This window comes from Onychomys torridus, chromosome 8 (assembly GCF_903995425.1).
Source record: "Onychomys torridus chromosome 8, mOncTor1.1, whole genome shotgun sequence".
Taxonomy (NCBI): Eukaryota; Metazoa; Chordata; class Mammalia; order Rodentia; family Cricetidae; genus Onychomys; species Onychomys torridus.
Window position 1 is genome coordinate 90,123,018 of NC_050450.1, and position 24,254 is coordinate 90,147,271.

At 45.7% G+C, this 24,254-nt stretch overlaps 1 protein-coding gene across 1 annotated transcript; it reads right to left on the bottom strand.

Moving 5' to 3' along the window:
* Positions 1–194: 194 nt before the first annotated feature.
* On the bottom strand, positions 195–24,246 carry Lsm12 (LSM12 homolog). The gene is made up of 5 exons (XM_036196268.1): positions 23,979–24,246; positions 22,068–22,201; positions 3,476–3,585; positions 1,960–2,086; positions 195–447 (listed from the first exon to the last, which is right to left on the bottom strand). The coding sequence occupies exons 1-5, from the start codon at positions 24,100–24,102 to the stop codon at positions 355–357; spliced, it is 588 nt and encodes a 195-aa protein (XP_036052161.1). The 5' UTR covers positions 24,103–24,246; the 3' UTR covers positions 195–354.
* Positions 24,247–24,254: the final 8 nt, after the last annotated feature.

Genomic DNA, 24,254 nt, shown 5'->3' on the forward strand with positions numbered 1-24,254 from the left:
GAACAGACCAGGAAAGGAAAGTCACAGGTGAAGGGCAGAGTGGAAAGGAATTTGCAAAAATAAAACTAACAAGATGACTGTTCCAGACGGGGCTGTGAAAAGGACATGGTGGGCCGAAGTCCGTTAGTCAAGTAATGATTCAACTTTTAAATTATTCTCTTGTTCTTTTTTTGTTGGGTGTTTGTTCAAGTCTAGGTTTTTTGTTTTTTGTTTTTTTTTTTTTTGAAACACTGACTCTTTCATAAGAGTCAGCAGGAAATATAGGATCCCTTCCCTCCCCCGGCCTGCCTCCGCCGAAGCCACCACCACCATCTCTGTGGCTGGATGCTGGAAGAGTCCTCCATGTTTGTGGACTCAGGATGACAGGGCAGCCTCCTTCTGTGGTTGTTGGGCTTGTGAACGCTGCAGTATCTTTTGGCTTTCCACATCTCTAAAATGTTTTTCAACCTGCAAGAGACCAAGCAGCCGAGTCAGAAATGGAGATAGGGCAAGGTCTCTCCTGCACAATCTAAGCCAGCTTCACATGCCCAGGCCTGGCTGTCTGGCCCATGAGCTATGCAGTCGGCGTTGGCCTTGCTGCTGTCTACTGGCCTCCTCACCTGCAAGGTAGGCTGGCAGGAGTCTCTTATTTCAGCCACACTGTGGCAGCTGAGCTAAAACTGGCTTAATATTGCAGCTATAATCTAACACATAATAAAGTAAGGATTGATTATTACTACCAAAATTCTTCTTACCTTTCTAACAATGTTAGATTTTGTTTTTCTTTTAATTATGTGTAGCTGTGTGTGTGCATGTAGGGATGTATGTGCACACTGAGTGGAGAGTGCTGGTGCCATAGGTCTTGGATCCACTGGAATTTAAAATACAAACAGTTGTGAGCTCCCTTACATAAATGCCGAGAACAGAACTCAGGTCCTCTAGAAGAGCAGCAAGTGCTCTCCAGCCCCTCCTTTCTGACATAATGCAGAATAAAAAGCTAATGGAGAGGAAAACCAGTCCTGTTATACTTTATAAATCCACAACAGTGTGGGCCCGAGGGATGGTTCAGCAGTTAAGAACACTTGTTTTTGCATAGGATGTGGGTTCAATTCCCAGCATCTCATGGCAACTCACAGCCAGCCATAGCTCCAGTTCCAGATGATCTAATGCCTTCTTTTGACCTCTGTCAGCACCACACATGCACATGGTACACAGACACACTCATACACACACACCATCACCCAGCTGGATTTTTGCTTTTTCTACAACTGTTATACTCTAGAAAATAAGGTAGAACCTATACTTTTTGTTTGTTTTATTTTTTGAGACAAGGTTTCTCTGTGTTGCCCTGCGTGACCTGGAACTCACTGTATACCAGGCTGGCCTAAAACTCAGAGATCTGCTGCCTCCCTCAGCTTCCCTAGTGCTGGGAGGCAGAGCCTGGTGGATCTCTGTGAGTTCGAGGCCAACCTGGGCTACAGAGTAAGTTCCAGAAAAGGCTCCAAAGCTACACAGAGAAACCCTGTCTTGGGGGGGGGGGGGGGGGGGGGAGAAGAGGAAGAAAAGAACAACAACAACAATCTGGGTGGGTGGTGATGCACACCTTTAATCCCAGCACTTAGAAGGCAGAGGCAGGTGGATCTCTGTGAGTTCAAGGCCAGCCTGGTCTACAGAGTGAGTTCCAGGACACCCAGGGCAACACAGAGAAACCCTGTCTTGAAAAACCAAACCAAACCCCACCTGGAGCTGAGAGGAACAGCTCAAAGCCTATCCCACTGAATGGTCTAATTCTATAGTCACGTAGTGGAAGACAGAGGGCTGACTGATTACTCTACCCCACACTGTTCAAGACCCAGCCGCAGAGGGCAGAGGCAGGACTCCTAGAGAAGAGACAGCATGACTGCAGGAGGAGCACAAATGTCCTGCTCCGCTGAGGGACAAGGAACCCTACTATAAACGTTCCACAGCTCCTTTACTTACTATTTTTCGTACATGGCTCAGTGCACTCCCCTCTTTGCCTTTACAATTTTCCACTTGATATGGGGGTGTAATAACAACTTCTTCCATGACTACGATGTTTTTTTCTTGCCATTTACAGTCTTTAATGCTGGAAGGAGAAGAATGTAAGTGAATGTGACATCCTGGGGATAGATATCCCATACCTCCCATCTAGTGAACTTTAGAGACAGGCATAGTGGCGCACACCTTTAATCCCAGCACCCAGGAGGCAGAGACAGGTGGATTTTTGAGTTTGAAACCAGCCTGGTCTACAGGTCTTGAAAACAGAAAAATAATAATAAAAAAACCCTACTTCCAGTAGGCTGACCTCAAGTTCCCAGCTCACTACTCAGCCAGAGAGAAGCTAACAAACATCCCCTGGGCATCACTGGACAGGAAATCAATGACACTAATGTACAGTCTCCTAGGGAGAGCCAGAACTGTTAGTCTGGACCATCCGGGGCCTGGAGAACCACAGAACATCTGTTGGCAGCCAAATTACAAATGAACAAGCAGATCTAGGCTGCTAGATCTGACGTAGTGGCCTGGAGAGGTATGGAGTGGCAGAGGCTTGGCAACTGCTTTCTATCCAGGGTCACATCATGAACAGCTATGGAACTCGGCCAACACGTGAGATGTATACAAGGGGCAGACCCACTCACCCTTGGCCTAGGGAGAAATACCACTTCTAGAAATACAGAGATCTGTACTTTGCCTCCACCCAGCCCCTACCCTCAACCATGCAAGCTGCATTCCAACTGGCCCCACTCAATTACCAGACAGCCAGACACCTGCCAGACAGGAAACTCCATTTGAGTTCCCACAGGGGGAATCCCAGGGCAGCTGATACTACTCTTGAGTTCCTTCACATACCTGGAAATGCTCAGATACACCCAGCCCCAGACAGCTCTACTGCCAGCTGCCATCTGTGCACCAGACCATGGGTGGCTAAACAGGGTAACAGAAGGCTGCAGGGGGGTTGAGGTGGGTGTCAAATGTTCCAGGTTTTCAGCAGTTAGGGAAGCTACTAGAGAGTTTGACTTCTGCTGTGGCAATATGTGTTTCAGGAGGAGGTAAGAAGGTAGCCTTCTGTTCTTCCTAACTCCCTGTGTTTGTCCCAAGGCACAACTAGGGAAAGTGATACAATGTCCCTTAATACAATCACAGGGTTTAGAGGAAGGGACAGCAACAACAACAAACAAGAAGCTAACCAGGAGCTCTACATCATAGGTTACTATTACCAGGGCCCCTTACAAGACAATCCAACCCAAACAAATTTCTACAGACGAGAAACTCAAAGGACTCAGTTAGGATCACACTATTCCACTGTGCAAAGGGACCAAGTGCTGTGTCTCTGGATGCCGGTGTGCTGCCAATATGCCACCCCAGCTTTCCTGGTACACTTGCAGGAAGACAACCACCCAGAAGCCTTTCATCAGACAAACAGCCAGCCAGTATCAGCTCTAGGAAAAGGAACCCCTATGCTCCCGCAACTCACGTCTTGTGAATGGTCTGGAATAGCTGCTGGCCCTCCAGGGAGACGCCAGCGCTGATTGCATAGGCCTGGCTCAGCTTCTCCTCCTTCTCCGTCCGTGCTTTGCTGGCAAGCTAGGGTGAGGGAGAGGAAAGACTCAGTAAAGCATTCACCTTCACTCTTCCAACTCAGGACCTTCAAACTAAGGAAGCAGGTCAGAAAAGACTGCTCTGGAGTCAATTTGATTGGAAATCCAGTAAAACAACAAACCCCCAAATCTAAACAGAATCTAAACAGTTACTGTGTGCAGTTCCCTGCAAACACCCTCTTTTCCATTTTTCCTGAGGGCCTCCTATGTGCCAGACATGTACTGTGCTACCTAAGAGATTCAGCCTGAAGGGCACATGAAAAGAGACCACAAACATGTAAACAGGAGACAGCTCCAGTGAAAAAGACATGGTGACATGTAGTATGACAGGGGTGGGGATGGCTATGGGAAATGATGGTTGGAGATAAACACAATGCATACACATCTACTTAAAGAAGATAAAGTACATTCATCCACTACTGTGCTAAAGCCTCCGCTGTAGAAACAAATGTGCACTTTCACAGACAAAGAATTGAGGCACAGATCTTGGCAATCAAGGCTCAGCCTGTCCAGCACCATATGCTCACCTAACAGCCAAGTCTAAAGTAAACCTAATCTACCTTCATCTGAGCTGAGGGCAGCCCTGCCCAACCTGCCCTGTAAAAAAAGGAATGGCCTCGTGCCTGCTCCTTCACTGCCCCCTGGTGGATCAATCACAAACTGATAAAAGGAAAGTCTAGTAAAATCTGGTGGTCTACTAAAATGTCCAGAATCCTTCTGGCAAGGGTAGGCAGTACACTGTCAACCTGTCCCGCTTTATACTACTGCTTGCTAGAAAAATTGAGTAGGAGACAAAACAAATGTGTACTACAAGGCAGTTAAGGAAAACTGGCGGATAATGCCCCTGAAAAGCAAGAAAACAATCTAAAAGGTTTTTCAGTTCCATGGACACAAACATAATGAAGCTGCTGCAGCACACCAAATACACATGCACAAACACACACACACACAGCACTCATGCATACTTAGTGAACACAGAAGGGCTAGCCCACACATGCTGTCATTTTAGCCTCTCCAGAGAAAAGCAGAAAGCAGGATGACCCTCTCCTGTGATCTGAAGCCAGAGCTCACCTGGTCTTCAGATGCAGACAGACACAAATACGGCAGCAATGTATTAGTAATTCTGCAGCCCTGGCTGCTACTCTGGCCACCAAGCTACAACTACACAGAGGAATCAATGTACTCTGAGCAAGGCAATCCCAACTGAAGTGAGAAGGCCTTGCTACTTGGAAACACTGAGTTTCTATGGAAAGAGAACTGCTGGTGTGTATTTTAAGCAACAAGCCGTGCTTTTTCAGGAACCAAGAAAACCCTGGTAACCAACCACGAGGGGTTTCCTTGAGTCTTGATTTCAAACAATGTCTCAGAAAATGAAGTCTCCAAAGAAAGAAGAATAAACCAGAGGGCAGTGGCACCTCTGGGAGCTGCTGGTGGCCAGGCAAGAGCTCCTTCACTGAGCTTCACCTCCTGGACAATGGACTCAATACTCTACCCTATAGGAGCTGCAATTAAGCTTTAGGCACCTCCAGCCATCAGTTTACATGCTGTGTTTTCAAATCAATCTAAAGAAGACTAAGAATTTGCCTTCACCACAAAGTTGTACAATGGGTCAGTTTCTCTCACAGATGCCCCAACAAGGCTGAGGCTAAAGCTTAGTTGGTAGTGTCTGCCCAGCAAATATGAAGAAGCACTGGGTTGGTACACAGCATTGCAGGAACTAAGGAATGGTGACAAAGGCCTATTGTAATGGCAGTAGGATGAAAAGCCCAAGGTCATTCTAGCAATACAGCAAGTTCCAGGGCAGCCTGGGATAGATCTGTGAGATCCTCTCTCAAAAAAACCCAACAAAGCCAGGCATGGTGGCACAAGCCTTTAATCCCAGCATTCGGGAGGCAGAGGCATTCTGTGAGTTCAAGGTCAGCCTGGTCTACAGAGTCAGTTTCCGGACAGCCAGGGCTACATAGAGAAACCCTGTCTCAGAAAAGAGAGAGAGACAGAGAGACAGAGACACCCTGTCTTGAAAACAAACAAAAAATCCAGAGCCAATCAGGCATAAAAAGATTGTTTCCCAGGCTGGAAAGATGGCTCAGTGGTTCAGAGCACTCCCTGCTCTTCAAGGTGACCCAGGTTCAACCCCCAGCATGCACATGGCAGCTCACAACTGTCTGTAATTCCAGGGAATCTGGTACTGACACACATGCAGGCAAAATACCAATGCACATAAAAATAAATAAAACATTTTTAAAAAGAGAGAGAGGAGATTGTTCCCACAAAAACAATGAACATGTGTCTCCTCTCCTTGAAAGTGTGAGTCAGATAAAGAAAGACATCACCTTGATCTTCTATCAGGAATAACCTCATGCAGAATATGGACCAGCCTTCCTCTGTAAAGCAAATGCCTATCACTCTCTCACCTCTACTGTTTACAAATAAATCTACATATGCCTATGCTATTGTAAACTGATGATATGCTCCAGTTATTCCAAGTAAACAAACTTAAGGTCCTTGACTGAAGACCAGAGAGAACTAATAATAGCTATCCCCAGGGGCAAAGGTGCCAAGTGCCTCTCTTGGGCTTGATAGGGTATTCAGTACATTAAAAAAAAAAAAAAAATTCATTGACTATCATCTACCCTAGCTTATTATTGGCTTTGCTACCAATCAAAACAAGCACAAACCAGTCAGCACCTGAAAAAATAAAAAGCACTCAAGTTTAAAAGCACACCAGGTTCAGGAAAACCCAAAGTATAAACCCACAAGTACCTGTCACTAATAGTATGAGGCTTAACTGAAACGATGCACCTGACAACCTGCACTTGATCCCCCCTCCTCCATCCCCTTCACTGTGTACCCACTGAAAACAAGTAACTTCTACAAACCAGAGCTTCCTTCTGAGGCTACTTTATAAATAGCATCTTGATATGGGCAAAGGGAAAAAAAAAAAAAAAAACAGATGAGTATGTGATACCAAACAAAGCATATCAATAGTAAATGGCTCTGGGCTGGCAAGATGGTTTAGTAGGTAAGAAAGTGCTTGCTGCCACCCCCAGTGACCTGAGTTCAATCCCCAAAATCCACAAGGTGGAAAGAGAATCAGCTCCTGCAAACTGTCCTCTGACTTTCACATGCATGCACATGTGCACATATACACACAAAACATATAAAAAAATTAAAATATTTATATTAAATAGCTCCTAGTCGAGTGATGTAATGAACACCAGAACACAGTCCTTTGTGTACTCAGTGACATGTTGGGAAAAGGAAGACTAAAGAAAACCCAAGCAGTATGTACTTCATCTTGTGGCCAGCTGAGCCATCTTATTTCCATACAGCCAAGAAAGCACAGGTGCTGTGGGGACTCCAGAGGGATTCCTCCTGCAAACACTTAACAGACTGAGACAGCTGAAGGGACAGGCAGAGCAGAGCCCAGGAAGAAACCTGCTAGCGTGACCTCTGACTTCATCACGCCGCTCTCAGCTTGCCTTCCCTCTGGATTTGGGTCTTGGAAGCAGCTGCCCTGGCAGAAGGGTTAGGAAGCAATGCAGCTGCTGTCTGAAATGGCTGGTGTTGCCTGCAAGCTTGGTGTGGACAAGGGGCAGACCAAAGTGCTAAAAACAACTATCACCCTAAGAAACCTTACTCCTGGCTCTTTCGGGTCTGAAGCATGTTCTTAGGAAACACCTCCCCCACTTAAATTTAATTGTTTTTTTGTTTGGCTCTCCAGGAACTCGCTCTGTAGACCAGGTTGGCCTTGAACTCACAGAAGTCTGCCTGCCTCTGCCTCCCGAATGCTGGGATTAAAGGTGTGCGTCATCACTGAGATAAATTTAACTGATTTTTTTTTTATGTGTATGGGTGTTTTGCCTGCTTGTTTTATGTTTGTGTACAAGGAGCATGCCTAGTGCTCGGAGGCCAGTTGAGGGTGTTAGATCCCCTGAGTCAGGAGTTACAGGCAACTATGAGCTGCCATGTAGGTACTGGGAATGAAACGAGCAGCCAGTGTTGATCACTAAGCCATCCCTCCTGCCCCTCAGACGCCCTTAGGATGCAGGGCTTCAGTACACATCACTCAGGCTAGCCTAGAACTTGCAAGCCTCCTGCTTGCTTGAGTGGTGTGATTGCAGACCTGCGCTACTAAACCCTCTGGGAAATCCTCCTTCTCAGCTAGCAACAAGCAAGCTCTCAAAAAAAGATACCTTCCAAATATCAACACTTCCACATCTGTTTCCCAGATGACAGTAAGTACTACTACCAGGTGCAGTGACATGAGCCTGTGGACCCCAGCTTCATGGGAGTGAGGCTGAAGTGGGACCACTTGAGCCTAAGGGTCCAAGGCCAGGCCGGGCAACATGGCAAGACCCAATCTATTTAAAACATGTGCAAGCAATCAGGAGGGAGGAAAAAGGGAAGAAGGGAGGAGAGAAAAAGATCTCCTTACAATCCTGGACAGCTGGAAACTAAAAAACCACAGCTCCCCATGTGAAGCTGTGTCCTAGAATCCATAATGATGAATTGAACGGGAATGGTAGAGCCAAAGATGCCTGGCAGTGAACACTAAAATTCTAAGATCTAACTCTGAATGAGACTTTATGCCGGGCTATGCACCAAGACATAACAAAACACTTAATACCCAAATAATCCTATGAAATAGAATCTAAAACTACTTCTATTTGATAAATGAAAAAAACTAAGGCACAGATGACAAGAAAATTGACCCAAATTACCAAATTAGGGTCTAGATTTGAACCTGGGCAGGCTGGTTCCAGAACACACTATTTTCCCAGAGCTGGAGACAGGCTGAGGGCTTCACACAGGCTGGTAGAATGCTCTCTCGAGCACATGCCCTTGACCGCTGTATTCTGCAGTTTCACCAGCTCTCAGGGCTAGTGAGCCAGAGAGCTCAGGGAGTAAAAGCACTTGTGACCCCAGTGGACGAACCGTGTGGAGGACCAGAGCAACTCCCTCAAGCTGTCCTCCCATGTCCACAAAGTACTGTGTGGCACCTGAGTGCTCCAAACACATGCATACAAATAAAAAAACACGCCAGGCAGATCTCTGTGAGTTCAAGGCCAGCCTGGTCTACATGAGCGAGATCCAGGACGGGCACCAAAACTACGCGGAGAAACCCTGTCTCAAAAAACTAGAAATAAACAAATAAGCTGGGTGGTGGTGGTGCACGCCTTTAACCCCAGCACTTGGGAGGCAGAGGCAGGCGGATCTGTGAGTTCAAGGCCAGCCTGGTCTACCGAGCAAGATCCAGGAAAGGCACAAAGCTACACAGAGAAACCCTGTCTCGAAAAACAAAACGAAAAACCAAACAAAATAAACAAATAAATAAATAAGCAGAGTTATTTTTAAAAGCCTAAACTTGCAAACAGAGGAAAGGAAAGCAAAGGAAGGAAAAGAGTGCAGTCTAAGCGCACTTGCGACCCCAGCACTCGGAAGCTAAGGCTGCAGTGTTCTCACTCCAGGCCACCTTGGCTAGAGTAAGACCCTGTCTCAAAAACAAACAAAACAAGAGAGTGGAATCCAAGGCTGGCTCGAGTTTCAATCTCTAGAATCAACACTGTAGGAACAGAAAACTGACCCTTGACCTCACACGAGCACACACCCCTAAAATATGAAATACATTCCTAAAGTGCAAAGTTTTTTAAAGTCTAAATCACTGCTGAAAACAGTTATAAATTTGAATACATAAGATATCTAGGTACCAGCAAGATGGCTAAGAGAGTCAAAGTGCTGGCTGTAAAAGCCTGATGACCCGAGCTTGATCCCTGAAATCCATGATGCAGGGCAATGCCCCAAAAGTTGTACTCTGACTCTATACCCACAATCACATACACAAATGCCATACACACAATATTAATAAAAATATAATATTCTAGCCAGGCAGACGCATGTGGATCTCTGTGAGTTCGAGACCAGCCTGGTCTAGCTACAAAGTGAGATCTAGGACAGTCAAATATACACAGAGAAACCCTGTCTCAAAAAACAAACAAAAATAAAATATTCTGCTTGTCTGTGGTTGAGTGTACGCCTTTAGTCAGAAGGCAGAGACAGGTAGATCTTTGTGAGTTTGAAGCCAGTCTGGTCTACAGAGTGAGTTCTAGAATAGTCAAGAATGTTACACAGAGAATCCCTATCCAGAAACAAAACTTCTGGCCGGGAGGTGGAGGTGGTGGTGGTGGTGGCGGCGGCGGCACACGCCTATAATCCCAACACTCAGGAGGCAGAGGCAGGTGGATCTCTGTGAGTTCCAGGCCAGCCTGGTCTACAGAGCTAGTCCAGGAAAAAGGCTGTGAATCATATTAAGAGTGGGGGAGCTGGGGGGGGGGGGGCTGGAGAGATGGCTCAGAGGTTAAGAGCTGTTCTTCCAGAGGTCCTGAGTTCAATTCCCAGCAACCACCTATAACCATCTGTAATGAGATCTGGTGCCCCCTTCTGGCCCAAAGGTATACACGAAAACAGAACACTATATGCATAATAAATAAATAAATATTTTTTTAAAAAAGAGCCAGGATGCACTGGGCAACAAAGCAATCCAATCTTTAAAGAAAAGGTATCTCAGCTGGGCAGTGGTAAATGGCCTTAATACCAGCACTCAGAAGACAGAGGTAGGCAGGTCTCTGTGAGTTCAAAGCCAGTCTGGCCTGGTCTACAGAGCAAGTTCTAGGGATAGCCATGGCTGTTACACAGAGAAACCCTGTCTCGAAAAACACAGAGTCTGTGCTAGAACGCCATTTATTTCAGCTGAAAAGAATAGGTATGTCCCTCAGAACCACCATTTCTTTCTTGAAGCTCCAAGACCAGAGCGAGGCAAGTCCAAGAGAAGCCTCCTGCCCGTAACCTTTCCGACACAGTAAGTGCTGCACTGCAATGAAAAGACTACAAAACCCAAGTTGCTAGAGGCCACTGTAAAATCCAGACTGTGATCACAGGATAGCAGACTTCAGTCAATATGGATTACAGGCAGAATTTTAAACAAAAACACATGTCAGCAAAGCCAACAGATTTTGTCATGTGTAATTATATTACAAAACATTCACAGCCGGGCCGTGGTGGCGCACGCCTGTAATCCCAGCACTCGAGAGGCAGAGGCAGGTGGATCTCTGTGAGTTCGAGGCCAGCCTGGTCTACAGAGCTAGTCCAGGACAGGCTCCAAAGCTACAGAGAAACCCTGTCTCTAAAACCACCCCCAAAGAGCACAAAAACAAAAAATAAAAACAACAAAAAAACATTCACAGCTATAAGAAACCTCTCTAACGATTGAGCCTGTATGATAATGAGTATTCAGAGATGGGTAATGCCCGGGGGGCGCTCACCAACCTAAGACAGAACGTCTGTGTGGCCGATTGGAGATGGGTAAGGTGACACAACCTAAATCAGAAGCTCATTTTTCAGTAAAAAAAAAAAAAAAAGGGGGGGGGGCTGTGGGGCCCTGGCCCCTGTTTTGGGAAATGTTGCCTTGCTTGCTGACCTTGACCTTGATATCCTCCCTATGCTAATTCCCTTTGAGATTCAACCCTCCTGAATGCTTAAGGGAAGTTCCTTGTCTGTGTATACTGCATATTGGGTGTTAACAGCTTAGATGCAAGATTGTAAACCATCAGAAGCTCAGTGGTAGAGCGCTGGCCTAGCAAATGCAAGGCCCGGTTGGATCCTCAGCTCTCAGCTCAAAAAAAAAAAAAAAATCAGAAGCGACTTCTGCCCTCCGGGGTTCTCCCACTGTGCTCTAAGCTTGTATTTAAGACCTCCTAAGACCTCCTTCCTCCTTCAATATTCAGCATTCGACATCCAAAAAAAACAAAAAACAAAAAACACCATTCACAGGTATAAGAAAATGCTGCAGCTCCTGAGTATTGACAGTAATTTCTGAGTCCTAAGATTCTGAAACCATGGTTTGTTGTCAAAACCCTACCCTGTGTCTGTCAGAGAGAAACCCAACTGGAATGCAAGCTGAAACTGACCTCAACAATTTCTCTCAGAGCCCGTCTGCTCAAACACAGCCATCTCACAATGCGACCAATCAAGAAGCTGTGAGGAGGTCAGGACAGGAGGTGAGCTCTGGAGCACCGGACAGATAGTAGACATTATTTTAACATTAAGGGCACAGAGAAGCCGGCTTGTGGGCTATTTCTAAAAAAGCTATGTAATCCAGTCCTTCCTTTAGCCATGAGCTCACTACTTCTCCCTCCCCCTTCTTACACATTTTATTGCATGCTTGAGACATACAATATGTTATTTACAAAAGGACCAGTGGCTAAGTCCCATTTCCTAACCCAATTGGTGATGCACAGCTATAATCCTGGCCCTCGGACAGCTAACACAGGACAATATGGGTCCCAACCAGTGTTTGTGTTTCCTCCCCCAGAGAACAGACAGCGGCTTTTAACAGTCCCTTCTCCAATGCCTCCTGTTTAGTGACAGAAGAGATAGACAGGTTATGTTGAGCAAGGTCATTTGTTTGCTAAGGTCGCATATGAGAAGCCTCTATTGAGAAGCCAAGGGTCCATAAACCATAACTAGGAGCCAGATCCAGCCAACTACCCACCTGAAATCAGTTTTACTGGAGCACAATCACATCTGACTGGAGCCTACAAAGGGAACGTGGACTAGTATTGAATACAGGATGGTGCACACAGCCTGCAAGAGTGGCTGCCTGGCCCTTTACAGGAACATGACTGCTGCCCCTCTCCTACGCTGTTGTTCCCACTCATTCTTGTTACCGTGGACCTCACCACGTTGATGTACCTGAGAGGGACAGTGCGTGTGTACAAAGGCCTGGGTTCAATTTCCAGAATACCTCTCAAAAATGCTACCGTCCCCCAACACTCCCAACAATGTGAGATTCCTCAGGACAAGGCTCATGTCTTAATCTTCCTGATATTTCCCAGGACCTGGGAAGAGGAAGAACGAGAGCGAAGGTGGGCAGGAGCAATCACAAAGCTAACAGGTCCCAGCAGCTGAATGATGTGTACGGTCACTCAACCCCTTAGCAGTTCTTCAGGGCAAGGGACACACACATCAATGCCAGCACCCAGGAGGCTGAGGCAGCTGTACAGCAAGCTGGAGGACAAGAGACTCGTGTCCCCACCTAAAGGAAGAACACAGTTCTTCAAGCATTCCAAATTCAACCACGCCACCATACTAAACCTTTGGTATAGTATGTGGATCCTTTCACTTTCCATCCTCAGGGCAATTTCTGGCATTTCCCTAAGCTGAGCCTAGAAATTCCAGTGCTAGAATGACCTACATCACCTGTTCTTTGCCAGAAACCTAAACCAACAGAATATCCTCTCAACACTGGAAGCAATCCCACCACTGGAGCCACCATAAAATCCATACTTTGAACTACTACTACCTCTGGGTCAGACAGGTGACTGCAACCATACTTTATGGCCCAACTCTGTCAATCATAGTGGCTCACAATTTGTCTTTTCCTGTGGCCAGTGGTTCTTCATCACACCCTATGATGCTGAGAAGGCCCCTTGGTAATTAATGGCCTAAGGAGGGCCGTGAAGTTAGCTGGTTGCCATGCACTGTAGGCCAGGGTAAGTTCTCCAAGCTCTAGTCTGGAGCAATGGCTCCTCTACCACCCTTCTGTCAGGAAAGTCTGAATGACAACGAACTGACCTTCAAAGAACAAATAGTTCTTTCTTTTATTTTTCAAGACAGGGTTTCTCTGTGTAGCCTGGACTGTCCTGGAACTCTCTCTGTAGACCAGGCTGGCCTCAAACTCACAGAGATCCACCTGCTTTAGTCCCAAATGCTGAGATTAAAGGCGTGTGCTGCCACAGCGAGGCTAAACCAGTGTTTCTTAAATGGCAGTGAATCTCTACCTGCTTGACACTTAGCATGCCCCTTGCCATTCAGCAGCACAGAACTCTTCCTCTCCACTTCCCAACTGCATCTCAAGATATATCCATGACAGCGTCTGTCCAGAACCAGGGACATATCCTATTGGTAGACTCACATCTAGGACTGCAACCCTGAATAATACTCTAGAAGATTATGGCCTCTAGGAGCCAGAAAAGTTATATACCTTTCCACATACCAAATACACATACAAAGAGGTGGGTGTGTGTGTGTGCACTTGCATCATATGTGGAAGGTGTAGCAGGAATCTTAAAAGTCTTATTAATAAATCAAACCTGAGGCCAGTTATTGGGGTGAATGCTGGAAGATCAGAGAAGCAGAACAAGCCACAGCTACCTCACCTCGCCAGTTCCTCAGCTGGTCTTGTTTCCCCAGACTGCAAGCTTCTGTGTCCTCATCCCAATGGCTCTCAGCTGAACTGTGCTACTGAAAGCCTAAAAGCTTAACCAGGCAAATGCTTCTGTTTCTGGTCTTCACACCTTATATAATCTTTCCCTTTCGGCCTCCACTCCCTGGGTTTAAAGGTTGCTTTCTGGGATTAAAGGCGTGTGTTACCATGCCAGGCTGTTTCCAATGTGGCCTTGAACTCACAGTGCTGGGATTGAAGGCGTGCATCCCCACCACCCAACTTCTGCTACGACTTGCTCTTCCCCATTTTCTAGCCACCATTTGTGGCCCTGTATCTAGTAGCTGTCTGTTCTCTGACCCCAGATATGTTTACTACCTGCACAATATTTTTGGGAACACAATACCACAGGAGGCCCATGGACTTGGTCCTAAACACTGGCATAAAAATATACACTCATGCTGGGCAGTGGCGGCGCACGCCTTTAATCCCAGCACTCAGGAGGCAGAGCCAAGAGGATCTCTGTGAGTTCAAGGCCAGCCTGGGCTACAGAGTGAGTTCCAGGAAAGGCAAAAAGCTACACAGAGAAACCCTGTCTCCAAAAAAACAAAACAAAACAAAACAAAACCCTCATAACTAAACAGAGGGTGACCAGGGACACTACCTCTGACTCTACTTGGTATTAACACATACCTTAACACATTAGTGTCGAGATATAGTAAAGGGGCAGAGGCTGGAGAGATGGCTCAGAGGTTAAGAGCACTGGCTGCTCTTCCCGAGGATCAGGTTTCAATTTCCAGCACCCACAGGGCAGCTTACATCTGTCTGTAACTCCAGTTCCAGGGCTTCTGACACCTCATGCAGACATACATACACCCAAAACACCAATGAACATAAAATAAAAATAGACTATATAATTGAAAAGATATACTAAAGGGAACTGCTAATGGGCTAGGTTCACAAATAGGTCACAATCTAGTAACTATCAACTACTCAGGAATTTACTCAAACTTGGGAATTTAACCATCAAATCACCAGAAAATTATAAGGTTATGTTGAATCTTAGCTGTGAAGCTGGTAAAAATTCAAATAAAAATTAAGACAATTTGCCCTCCGTTGTGATAACATACTTAAAGTTTCTTTTTAAAAAAAACCTGTATTTTCCATATTCTCAGCTTTGTCACCACCACCAGACCTAGCTCCAGAGTCCACATTTATTCATTCCACACCATCACTGGGGCTGATAAGCAATCTGAAACTCTTCTGGTTCTCTTTGGTCACTCACTGATGACTAGTCATGAAAGCGAGTCTGAAATAGAGCTGAAAAGGCTGACAAACCAGTCAGGGGTCTGGGAAGGGAGGTGAATACGTAACTTCTCTATTACCCATGGATTTCCATTTCCCATTTGTTTCTTTTTCCTGTGTCCGTAACATCTGTAGAAAGTATTTTCTAACAAGCCAAGATGTTAAGAGATTTACATAAAACGTAATGCACTGAATACATTAAATTTCCAGGCATGTTCAATCTGTAGCCCATGGGTTGCATGTGTCCCAGGACAGATATGAAGTGGACCCAACACATATGGAGATGATGTCATATCACAATGTCAAAAGGTTGGACACCTGACATAAACACATATGCTGGCCTTGGCTGGGTCAAGTCTCTCAAGAATTCCACAGGCTGGGGTTGGGGATTTAGCTCAGTGGTAGAACGCTTGCCTAGCAAGCGCAAGGTCCTGGGTTCAATCCTCAGCTCCACATACAAAAAAAAAAAAAAAAAAAAAAGAATTCCACAGGCTTTTGGAAAAGCACAGCTGCCTAGGTTCTATAGGTTCTATAGTGCTCACTCTGGGTAATTGTTTGATGAACTGTTGAGTGATAACATTGTCCTAGAAATCCCTGCTAGCTCCAGTCACCAAAGAAAAAAGTCTCTATCCTTTATGCAGTATTTGTGGTAGCCAGTACAAACTCAATACTCTTCCCTCTTGGATAATCCTCAATCTCTAACTGAATGACAATAACATCATTGCTCTTGCCATCTTCCTTTGACACACTGTTCCCTCTCCTTGGTCCCAACATCCAAGGAGTATCAATTCGGGAGACCAAAACCTGGTGCTGCGGTGTATACCTGTAATCTCATCACTCAAGAGGATAAACCAGGAAGATTATGAATTCCAGGATAGACCATCTTAGGCTACACTGGAAACTGTACCAAGTGGTGGATGAGGAGGCTAGAGATGTAGCATGCATGAAGCTGTAGATTTGATTCTCCAGCACCCCTAAATTAGGCAGAGTGGCACATACCTGAAATGCTAGCACTTGGAAGATAGAGGCTGGAGGACCAGAAGTGGGTTTTTGTTTTTGGTGAGTGAGTGTGTGTGTGTGTGTGTGTGTGTGTGTGTGTGTGTAAAAGATAAGGTTTCCTCTGTGTAGTTTTGGAGCCTGTCCTAAAACTCAATCTGTAGACCAGGCTAGCCTCAAACTCACAGAGATCCACCTGCCTCTGCCTCCCAAGTGCTGGGATTAAAGGCCTGCTCCACCACTGCCTAGCTTGAGGACCAGTTTGAGAGTCACCCTCAACTATATAGTGGGTTGGAGGCCAATCTGAATTACATGAAATCCTACCTAAAAAAAAAAAAAAGGGCTAGGCAGTAGTGGCACACACTTATAATCCGGAGCAGAGGCAGGCAGACCTCTGAATTTGAGGCCAGCCTGTTCTACAGAACAAGTTCCAGGACAGCTAGTACACAGAGAAACCCTGTCTCAACAATACAAAAAAAAAAACAAAAAAACAAAACAAAACAAAAAAAAAAAACGGAGAGAAAAAACAATGAGCTACAATGGTGAATAATCTTTCATTTGAAAGATTCTATCAGGAAATTCTGAATACTGTAACAGGGTACAATATTACCACAGAGAAGATAAAATTACATTCAAAGAAGAGTCACTCAGCAGTTCAGCACTTGCCCAGCATTCTCTGGGCCCTAAATTCGAACTCCATTCCCCACAAACCCCAAGGACATTCAAGACTTCTACCTCCTACAATTCCACTGTCATCTCAAAACTTCCTCTTCTATCCTACTACTAAGGCTAGACGAAAGGTCTAGTGACCTGCTAATCTAAAGCAAACTGGCTCATTTCCCTAAGTCGTTAGTTTATACATTCTCTAATTGAGCTATTATTAAGTATTTCCTTTGAAAGTTTACTTCTTCCATTTCCTGCTAGGTTTGTGCAAACAGCTATCTGGTTTACATCAACAGGCTGACTTAGGTAGAGAGCACTTACTACATCAGCAAGATGAGCCAGCATACCAGAGCATCTCCCACTGAAGTCGTTAAGTGCAAAACAGCACTCTGCTTCCCAGACTATAAATTCCTGACACCCTGCACTGCATCAGCGTTCTTCCAGCTTCTCAGAGAACATTAGTTCCTTCCACAGGCTTAAACAACCCTCTAACATCAGGAAACTCCAAGCCTGTGCTCTTAGAAATGAGACAAATTGGGGAATGGGAGATAGTGGGGATCAAAATCAGTGTATTTCGGAGTGTGATAGCACACACTCAGCTTGAAAGACAGTGGTAGAAGGAGCTCTATGAATTCAAGGCTTGATCTACATAGCAAGCTCCAGGCCAACCAGACAATACAGTGAGACTCTGTCTCAAAAAATAAACTACAAAACAGGCAGTGATGCGCATGCGAGTTCGAGGCCAGCCTGGTCTACAAAGTGAGTTCCAGGACAGCCAGGGCTGTTCACAAAGAGAAACCTTGTCCTGGAAAACCTAAAAATAAAAACAGCAGTGCCTTGTGCATGCATGCTAGGCAAGCACTCTACCTCTGAGCTACATGCTCAGCCCAAGAACTTTTCATGTCACTCAAGCAGGACACAGGGCCACTCAGACTGTTTTCAGTAAGAGCCCGGCAGGCAGTTCTATCGAGTCAGTCTGCAAGGAGGCAAGTGCCCTGTAAGGCCGGCTGAAAGGAAAGCAGACCATTCACTCATGAACACCTCTACAAATGAAGAAGGAAATGAGTTCAGAGACAACCTAACCCTCAACTAATTTCAGTTCCTGACTTCTCTTCCCAGCACAGCTTCTCCAAAATAGGCAAGCCAACTGTACAGGTCTAAGAAAGAGTTCTAGCCCAGCAGTGGTGGCACACGCCTTTAATCCCAGTACTTGGAAGGCAGAGGCAGGCAGACCTCTGAGTTCAAGGCCAGCCTGGTCTATAGAACGAGTTCCAGGACAGCCAAGGCTACAGAGAGATACCCCGTCTCAAAAAAAAAAAGAAAAAAAGAAAGAAAGAAAAAGAGTTTTGGTGTTTCCCAAGCTAGGAATTCTTGCTGTTTTTATAAAAGTGGGAGGCAAACCACAAGTTTTAACAATGCTGGTGAATAATTAAGACTAACTGGCAAAGCCTAGCGGTGGCACATGCCTACATCTCAGCACTGGGGAGGTGAAGGCTCACAAGTTCAAGGTCATCCTGAGCTATGGTGAGCTTGAGGAGAACCTAGGACCCATGAAATCCCATCTCAAAAGATCAAAATAAATTAAAAAATAAAAAACCCCCACAACACTGAATAGCAGAAAGCTAAACACTAAAAACAAAGCTAATCCACAAACTAACCTAAGCAAGAGCTGCTACAATTTAAGGTTAAATACCAAAAATATTCTACCTTGTAATGGTGCATGTATGTTTATGTGCTCAAAGATTTGTTTCTCAGAAGTTCCCACGTAATAGTACAACAAACTCCCACATTTCTAAATGGTGGTACTTGGTCACAAGGACAGGAATCTCTTTTATCTTTTAAATCATCCTCTTTACGATAATCATTACTATTTACTAAGGTCCAGGAGAGACATTTCATGAATACAGAAGGTAACAGCTGCAGATCGAACACCCTGGGAATAAATCACTTCATTCCAATCTTTAAAATCTCATGTGCTGTAACAGAAGGCCACCCAAAGAGCTCCAATGTTCCGGGAGGAAGCATCTGACTAAGCCAGGGTTTTAAACATCCACAAGCTTCAAAAACTGGGGCAGCCAGAATGTAACTACCCTTGAGATGAAACCTAAGACCCTTCCAGACCTGTCCTTAACCACGACTTTAAAAAAAAAAAAAAGAAGAAAAGAAAAAGAAAAAAGTGGCATTTCCCTGGAACCTGACAAGAGAACTCCAGATCACCTCACTCCTGTAACTCTATTCACTACCCTCTACTGTGTGCGGCAGCTGTCCAAGCGCTTCCTTGCTTTGCCCAACTGTAGCAAACACCCCATTCCCTCCAGAGGCAAGAGAATATACATTATTACAAGACTCCTCTACAGGGAAAAACTTCCACACCAAGCCAATCCCAGGCAGCTGCTACTAAACTGGTCATAACTCACACCCAACAAGTCGTCCATTAAGCACCTACTCTGTGCAATACACCCAATGGTGAACCTAAGAGTGTAGCTCAATGGTAGAGTACTTGGCTTACATACACAAGGTCCTGGTACGAAAATTTAAAAAAAAAAAAAATCACCAGTATTGCTTTAAAAAAAAAAAAGTGACCCTAACCAAGTTTGACAAAACAAATATTTGACAGTAAGTAACATAAACTATAATTACAAAAAGGCTACCTATAAGTAACTCTGGGGCACAGTTTGCCTAGGACATGTCACTCTGTACCTGCTGTCCAACTGTTAAACAAAAGTACTTCCTTTACTCTCAAAAAATGTCCCCGTGCTCTAAGCTATTAGGCGGGAAGGACAAGCTACCCCAGAAGGGAAGACAGATTGCTTTAGGCCGACTGATCAGAGGCTCCTTGGCACAGGTGCTGCTTTATTTAGTCCTGACAGCTAAGTTCCCAGACATTCTGGAAGAAGAGCATTCCAAGTGGAGAAGACAGAACAGCTCTGGAAGGCGAGATGGGTGGGTATCACTTCTGATCAACATTGTGTTTGACTAACTGAAGAGTCAAAAGATGTGACTTGGGATTCCCATAAATCAACATGGACATGAAAGAATAAAATATCTTAAACATCGGAGAGGTGTCAAACCTCAAAATTAAATATGAAGACAAAAAAAAAAGCCCAATGCAATGTTTTTCAAAGGTTTTGTTTGGTTTGTTTGTGTCTGGGTGTTTGTTTGTTTTATAAGCGTTTTGTGTTTGTTTGTTTGTTTTTGTTGGTTTTGGTTTTTGGTTGTTGTTCCCCCCCACCACCAGGTTTTTCTGTGTAGCCCTGGCTGTCCTGGAACTCGATTTGTAGACCAGGCTGTCCTCAAACTCACCATCTGCCTCTGCCTCCCAAACGCTGGGATTAAAGGTGTGAGCCACCATATCTGTGTTATGGCTTTAAATTTTTTAAGTCATGAATCTCTTAAAGTATGAAACACTCCTAAATCTTCACCCATTGTACAAATACCCATATCACATAACTCCAGGTCAGTGGGCAATACCCCTTACAACTCCACCACCACCAAAAATTAACACATGGACTCTAGGTTTAAAAATGATGGCAGCAGGTCAGTGGTAGTGGTGGTGGTGGTGGTGGTGGTGGTGGTGGTGGTGGTGGTGGTGGTGGTGGTGGTGCAGCATGCCTTTAATCCCAGCACCCAGAAGGCAGAAGCAGTCAGATCTCTGTGAGCTCAAGGCCAGCCTGGTTGGTCTACATAGAGAAACCCAGTCTCAAAAAACCAAAAAAAAGAAAAAAAAGAAAAAAAAGGGGGAGGGTGAAGGGGAAAGAGAGGAGAGGGGTCAGTTGGAAGTGCTTGGCACACAAACAGGAGGCCATGATTTCAATTCCTAGGACTCAAGTAAAAGGCTGGCTAGCGCAGCTCTGGACTCTCTGCTCTGAGGAGGAGAGACAAACAGAACCCTGGAGTTCTCTAGCCAGCCAGTTTGGCTGAATCAGTGAGTGCCAGTTCAATCAGACCCTGTCTCAAAAAGTAAACCAAGAAGTGAAAGAGGAAGAGGTCCCAGGTCAACCTCTATTCACCCGAGTCCCCTTTACAAAGGCAAAGGCAAGCTCTCAACTCTGAGTACTAAGATTAGGCTAGGTAAGGGCTGGAGAGATGCTTTTGTGGTTAAGAGCATTTGATGTTCTTCCAGAGGATGCAACCACCTGCATCAGATGGCTCCCAGCTGCAGCCCCTCCAATCCCAGGGGCTCTGACCCCTCTCCTGGCCTTGTCAACACATACAGCACACACATACACAGAATAGGCTAGGCATGATGACGCACGCCTTAAATCCAAACACTTGAGAGGCAAAGGCAGGCAGATCTCTGTGTGTACAGGGCCAGCTTGCTCTATATTAACAAGTTTCAAGCCAACCAGCAATACATAGTGAGACCCTGTCTCAAAATAATGAATAAACAAGCCAATAAATAAATAAATAAATAAATAAATAAATGAATGAATGAATGAATGTTATTTGAATGTGCCATTACTATTTGTATACTGTTCCAATCTAGAATTTGCTATGTAAATCAGACTGGCCTTGAATTTGCTGCAAGCCTCTTGCCTCTGCATCCTGCATGTCCAACTTTCAAGATACGTGTATTTTTTCCCTTTGTGATACAGTCTCACGTATTCCAGGCTGGCCTCAAACTCATAGCTCGGAGGCTGAGGATGACCTTCAACTTTGGACCCTCCTGTGTCTATCTACCTCCCAAGTGCTGAGATTACAGGCATACACCACCAAAGATGTTTCTTAAGGTGCAACAGAGATATTCAGAAATAAAGGGGAAAATTATACAAACAACACATTAGAAAATATACCAAGCCAGGTATAGTGGTGCTCAATCATAATTTTAGCACTTAAGAGGCATAGTCAGAAAGATCTGAATTCCAAATCATTAAGTCTACATAACAAGTTCAAGGCCAGCCTAGGCTACATGAGACCTTGTCTCATATAAACCAAAAAAAGGCAGGGGAAGGAGCTCAGCTGGTGAAGTGCTTATGTATCGTGCAGGAGGACCTGTGTTTGATCCCCATCATCACAGACACTACTTATGGTAAAACAAGTCTATAATCCCAGCATTTAGCAGGCAAAGTCAGGAAAATCTGAAGTTCAAAGTCATCCTTGGCTATATATTAAGTTCAAGGTTAGCATGGGATATATGAGAACCTGTGTCAAAAGGGAAAAAAGAGAAAGCAGTCCCTGCCCCATCTCAAGAAAAAAACAGAATAAGCAATGTATATATCACCAAAAGTCAAAGAGACCCCTTTCCCAACATTTTTAGACAGAACTGTCCTTGGAATCCTTACCTTACTAACATTGAGTGAAGCTAGGGGAGGAGGGGTTTCTGTTCGATCATTAATTATTTCCACTTCTGAAACATACTGTAAATTTATAAGCAAGATGTCTGCGTGGTTGGGCTTTCCACTGGAAGAGGGACATTCTGGTGAGAAAATAAAGTTAAGGAAAACAGGACAAAGGCACATCGCAAAAGGAGTACAGCAAAAAATGCAGACTGATAGAAGACAAGCAAACCCCAGAGAAGTCCTTACTCTCTTCAAAAAAATCTCCACCATTCCCTTGCTTCTGCCCAAACACATAACCAAAAGATCTCAAGCTGTTCAAAGTCATGTGCAGACAGAAACATGTACATGTACAGCCTTGAAAGGGTTTCTATCACTTTCTCTCTATGGGTTTTATGGAGAGAAACGCAGTTTTACCGCCACGTGCGCTGTTTGTCTTGAACTTAGGAGCCACGAAGGAGTCAGTGCTTTTCAGGTTTGAGGTTAATACTCAGGTGTCCCCCAAATCTACAGAGCGCTTCTCACTCGCTTAGGTTCCGGGCTCTTCTTTCCTCAGTCTCTGTTCCCCACTTGTAATTTCCCATTTTTCAGAGGCAGAGACGACACCATTTGAGAAGGGAACTGCTCAAAGTGACACCTGGTTCATCTGTCCATCCACTCATTCATTTCCCAACCATTTGCTGAGAGCCTTCTGTGTGTCAAGTAAAAGCAGAGTAAGTCTTCCTTTGAAGACTTTCCCAACTAAGCTACCAAAGAAAGAGGTTTTAGGCCAAGTACGATCGCTTGTTTTTAAAATAACACAAGATAAAAGGACTGTTCTTGTAATTCATTTATGAAGAAATCTTTCTGAGCCAGAAATTGACAACTCATCATTAAATTAATTAAAAGGCAGCAGACTCTGTAAGAAACTTCATTTTAAGGACAGAGGCTACCTTCTCCTAAAAATATATAAATAAGTGGTAACTCAACTAAGCCCACCTGTAGCTCAAGTAAAAAGTCATGGTACATTTATTCCACCCAGGAAGTGTCCTGTTTTCCAACAGTGAGTTTGCAGGAGTAATTCAGAAATCACTTCCACCCCAAGGGAGCAGGACCACCTCGTCCATGCAGTTTAACAGTGGTCATTTAAAAAAGGAGGGCATTACTATGGAAAACTGAGGACTTCCATGTACTGAACTGAACAGGAGCCCACACTGTCATACAGAAACCCCCGAAAAACGTGGCAAGTCCTCTCTGGACCAGGCTTCCAATTCCAACACCCCCTAAACAGCAATTTTCAAATGACTGTGCACCTCACAATCAGCACACACACCCCGCACACACAATGGCACCAACCATACACGACTCTAGTAAAATTGGTCACCAGTTCAGAACACAAAATCTGCCCTGCACTTCCTACCCCCAAACTGGCAAGGGCCATTTGGTCACCATCCCACCGCCCTTTCTTGAACCAAATCTCATCAGCAGACAGCCCACTCCTCAAGTCCATACCTTTGCCCTACCGGCAGCTCCTGACCCTACACACCCCTCCCCAGAGCATTTTACCGCTCCCCAACTCCATCCGGGCTCCAATCCCCAGCCCCCTCCCCACCACTACCCCCTCCCTAAATCACTGAGTCCCCTTAACACACCGTTCCCTCCCGAAAAGCCACCCGCGTGTCAAGCCCCGCTCCACCCACCAACCCTCGGCAAGGGCCCAGCGCTCACAGGGGGGTGGGAGACAAGGGTCCCCCAAGTGGACCGAAAGGCCCGCGGGAGGGGGAGGGGAAGCTCAGGGCCGTGCGCATGCGCCCGGGGCGACGCGGTAGCCGGTCGCCCCTAGGCCGAGAGGGCCCTAGCTGCCGCCGCCGTCCCCCCGCCCCCCACCACCGCACCTACACGCCGGCCGGGCCTCGGGGTCCACGCAGAGAAGGATACTTAGAGCCAGCATTTTGGACTGGTAGTCGAAGGCTACCACCTCGCCCTGCAGCCGCTGCTCCTGGCACGTCCGGCACGACACCTGGCTCCCAACGCTGAAATACTCGCCCGGAGGAGCCGCCATCTTGGGAGAGCAGCCGCGGCCGGCGGCGGCGGCGGCGGCAGCAGCGGGCGAAAGCCGGGCCCCCAGCAAGCGCCGCGCCGCGACGCACGGGGCGCGCTGACGTCACGCGCCGGGGCGTGGTCTGGTGCTGGGTGGGGCGGGAGCCTAGGTGG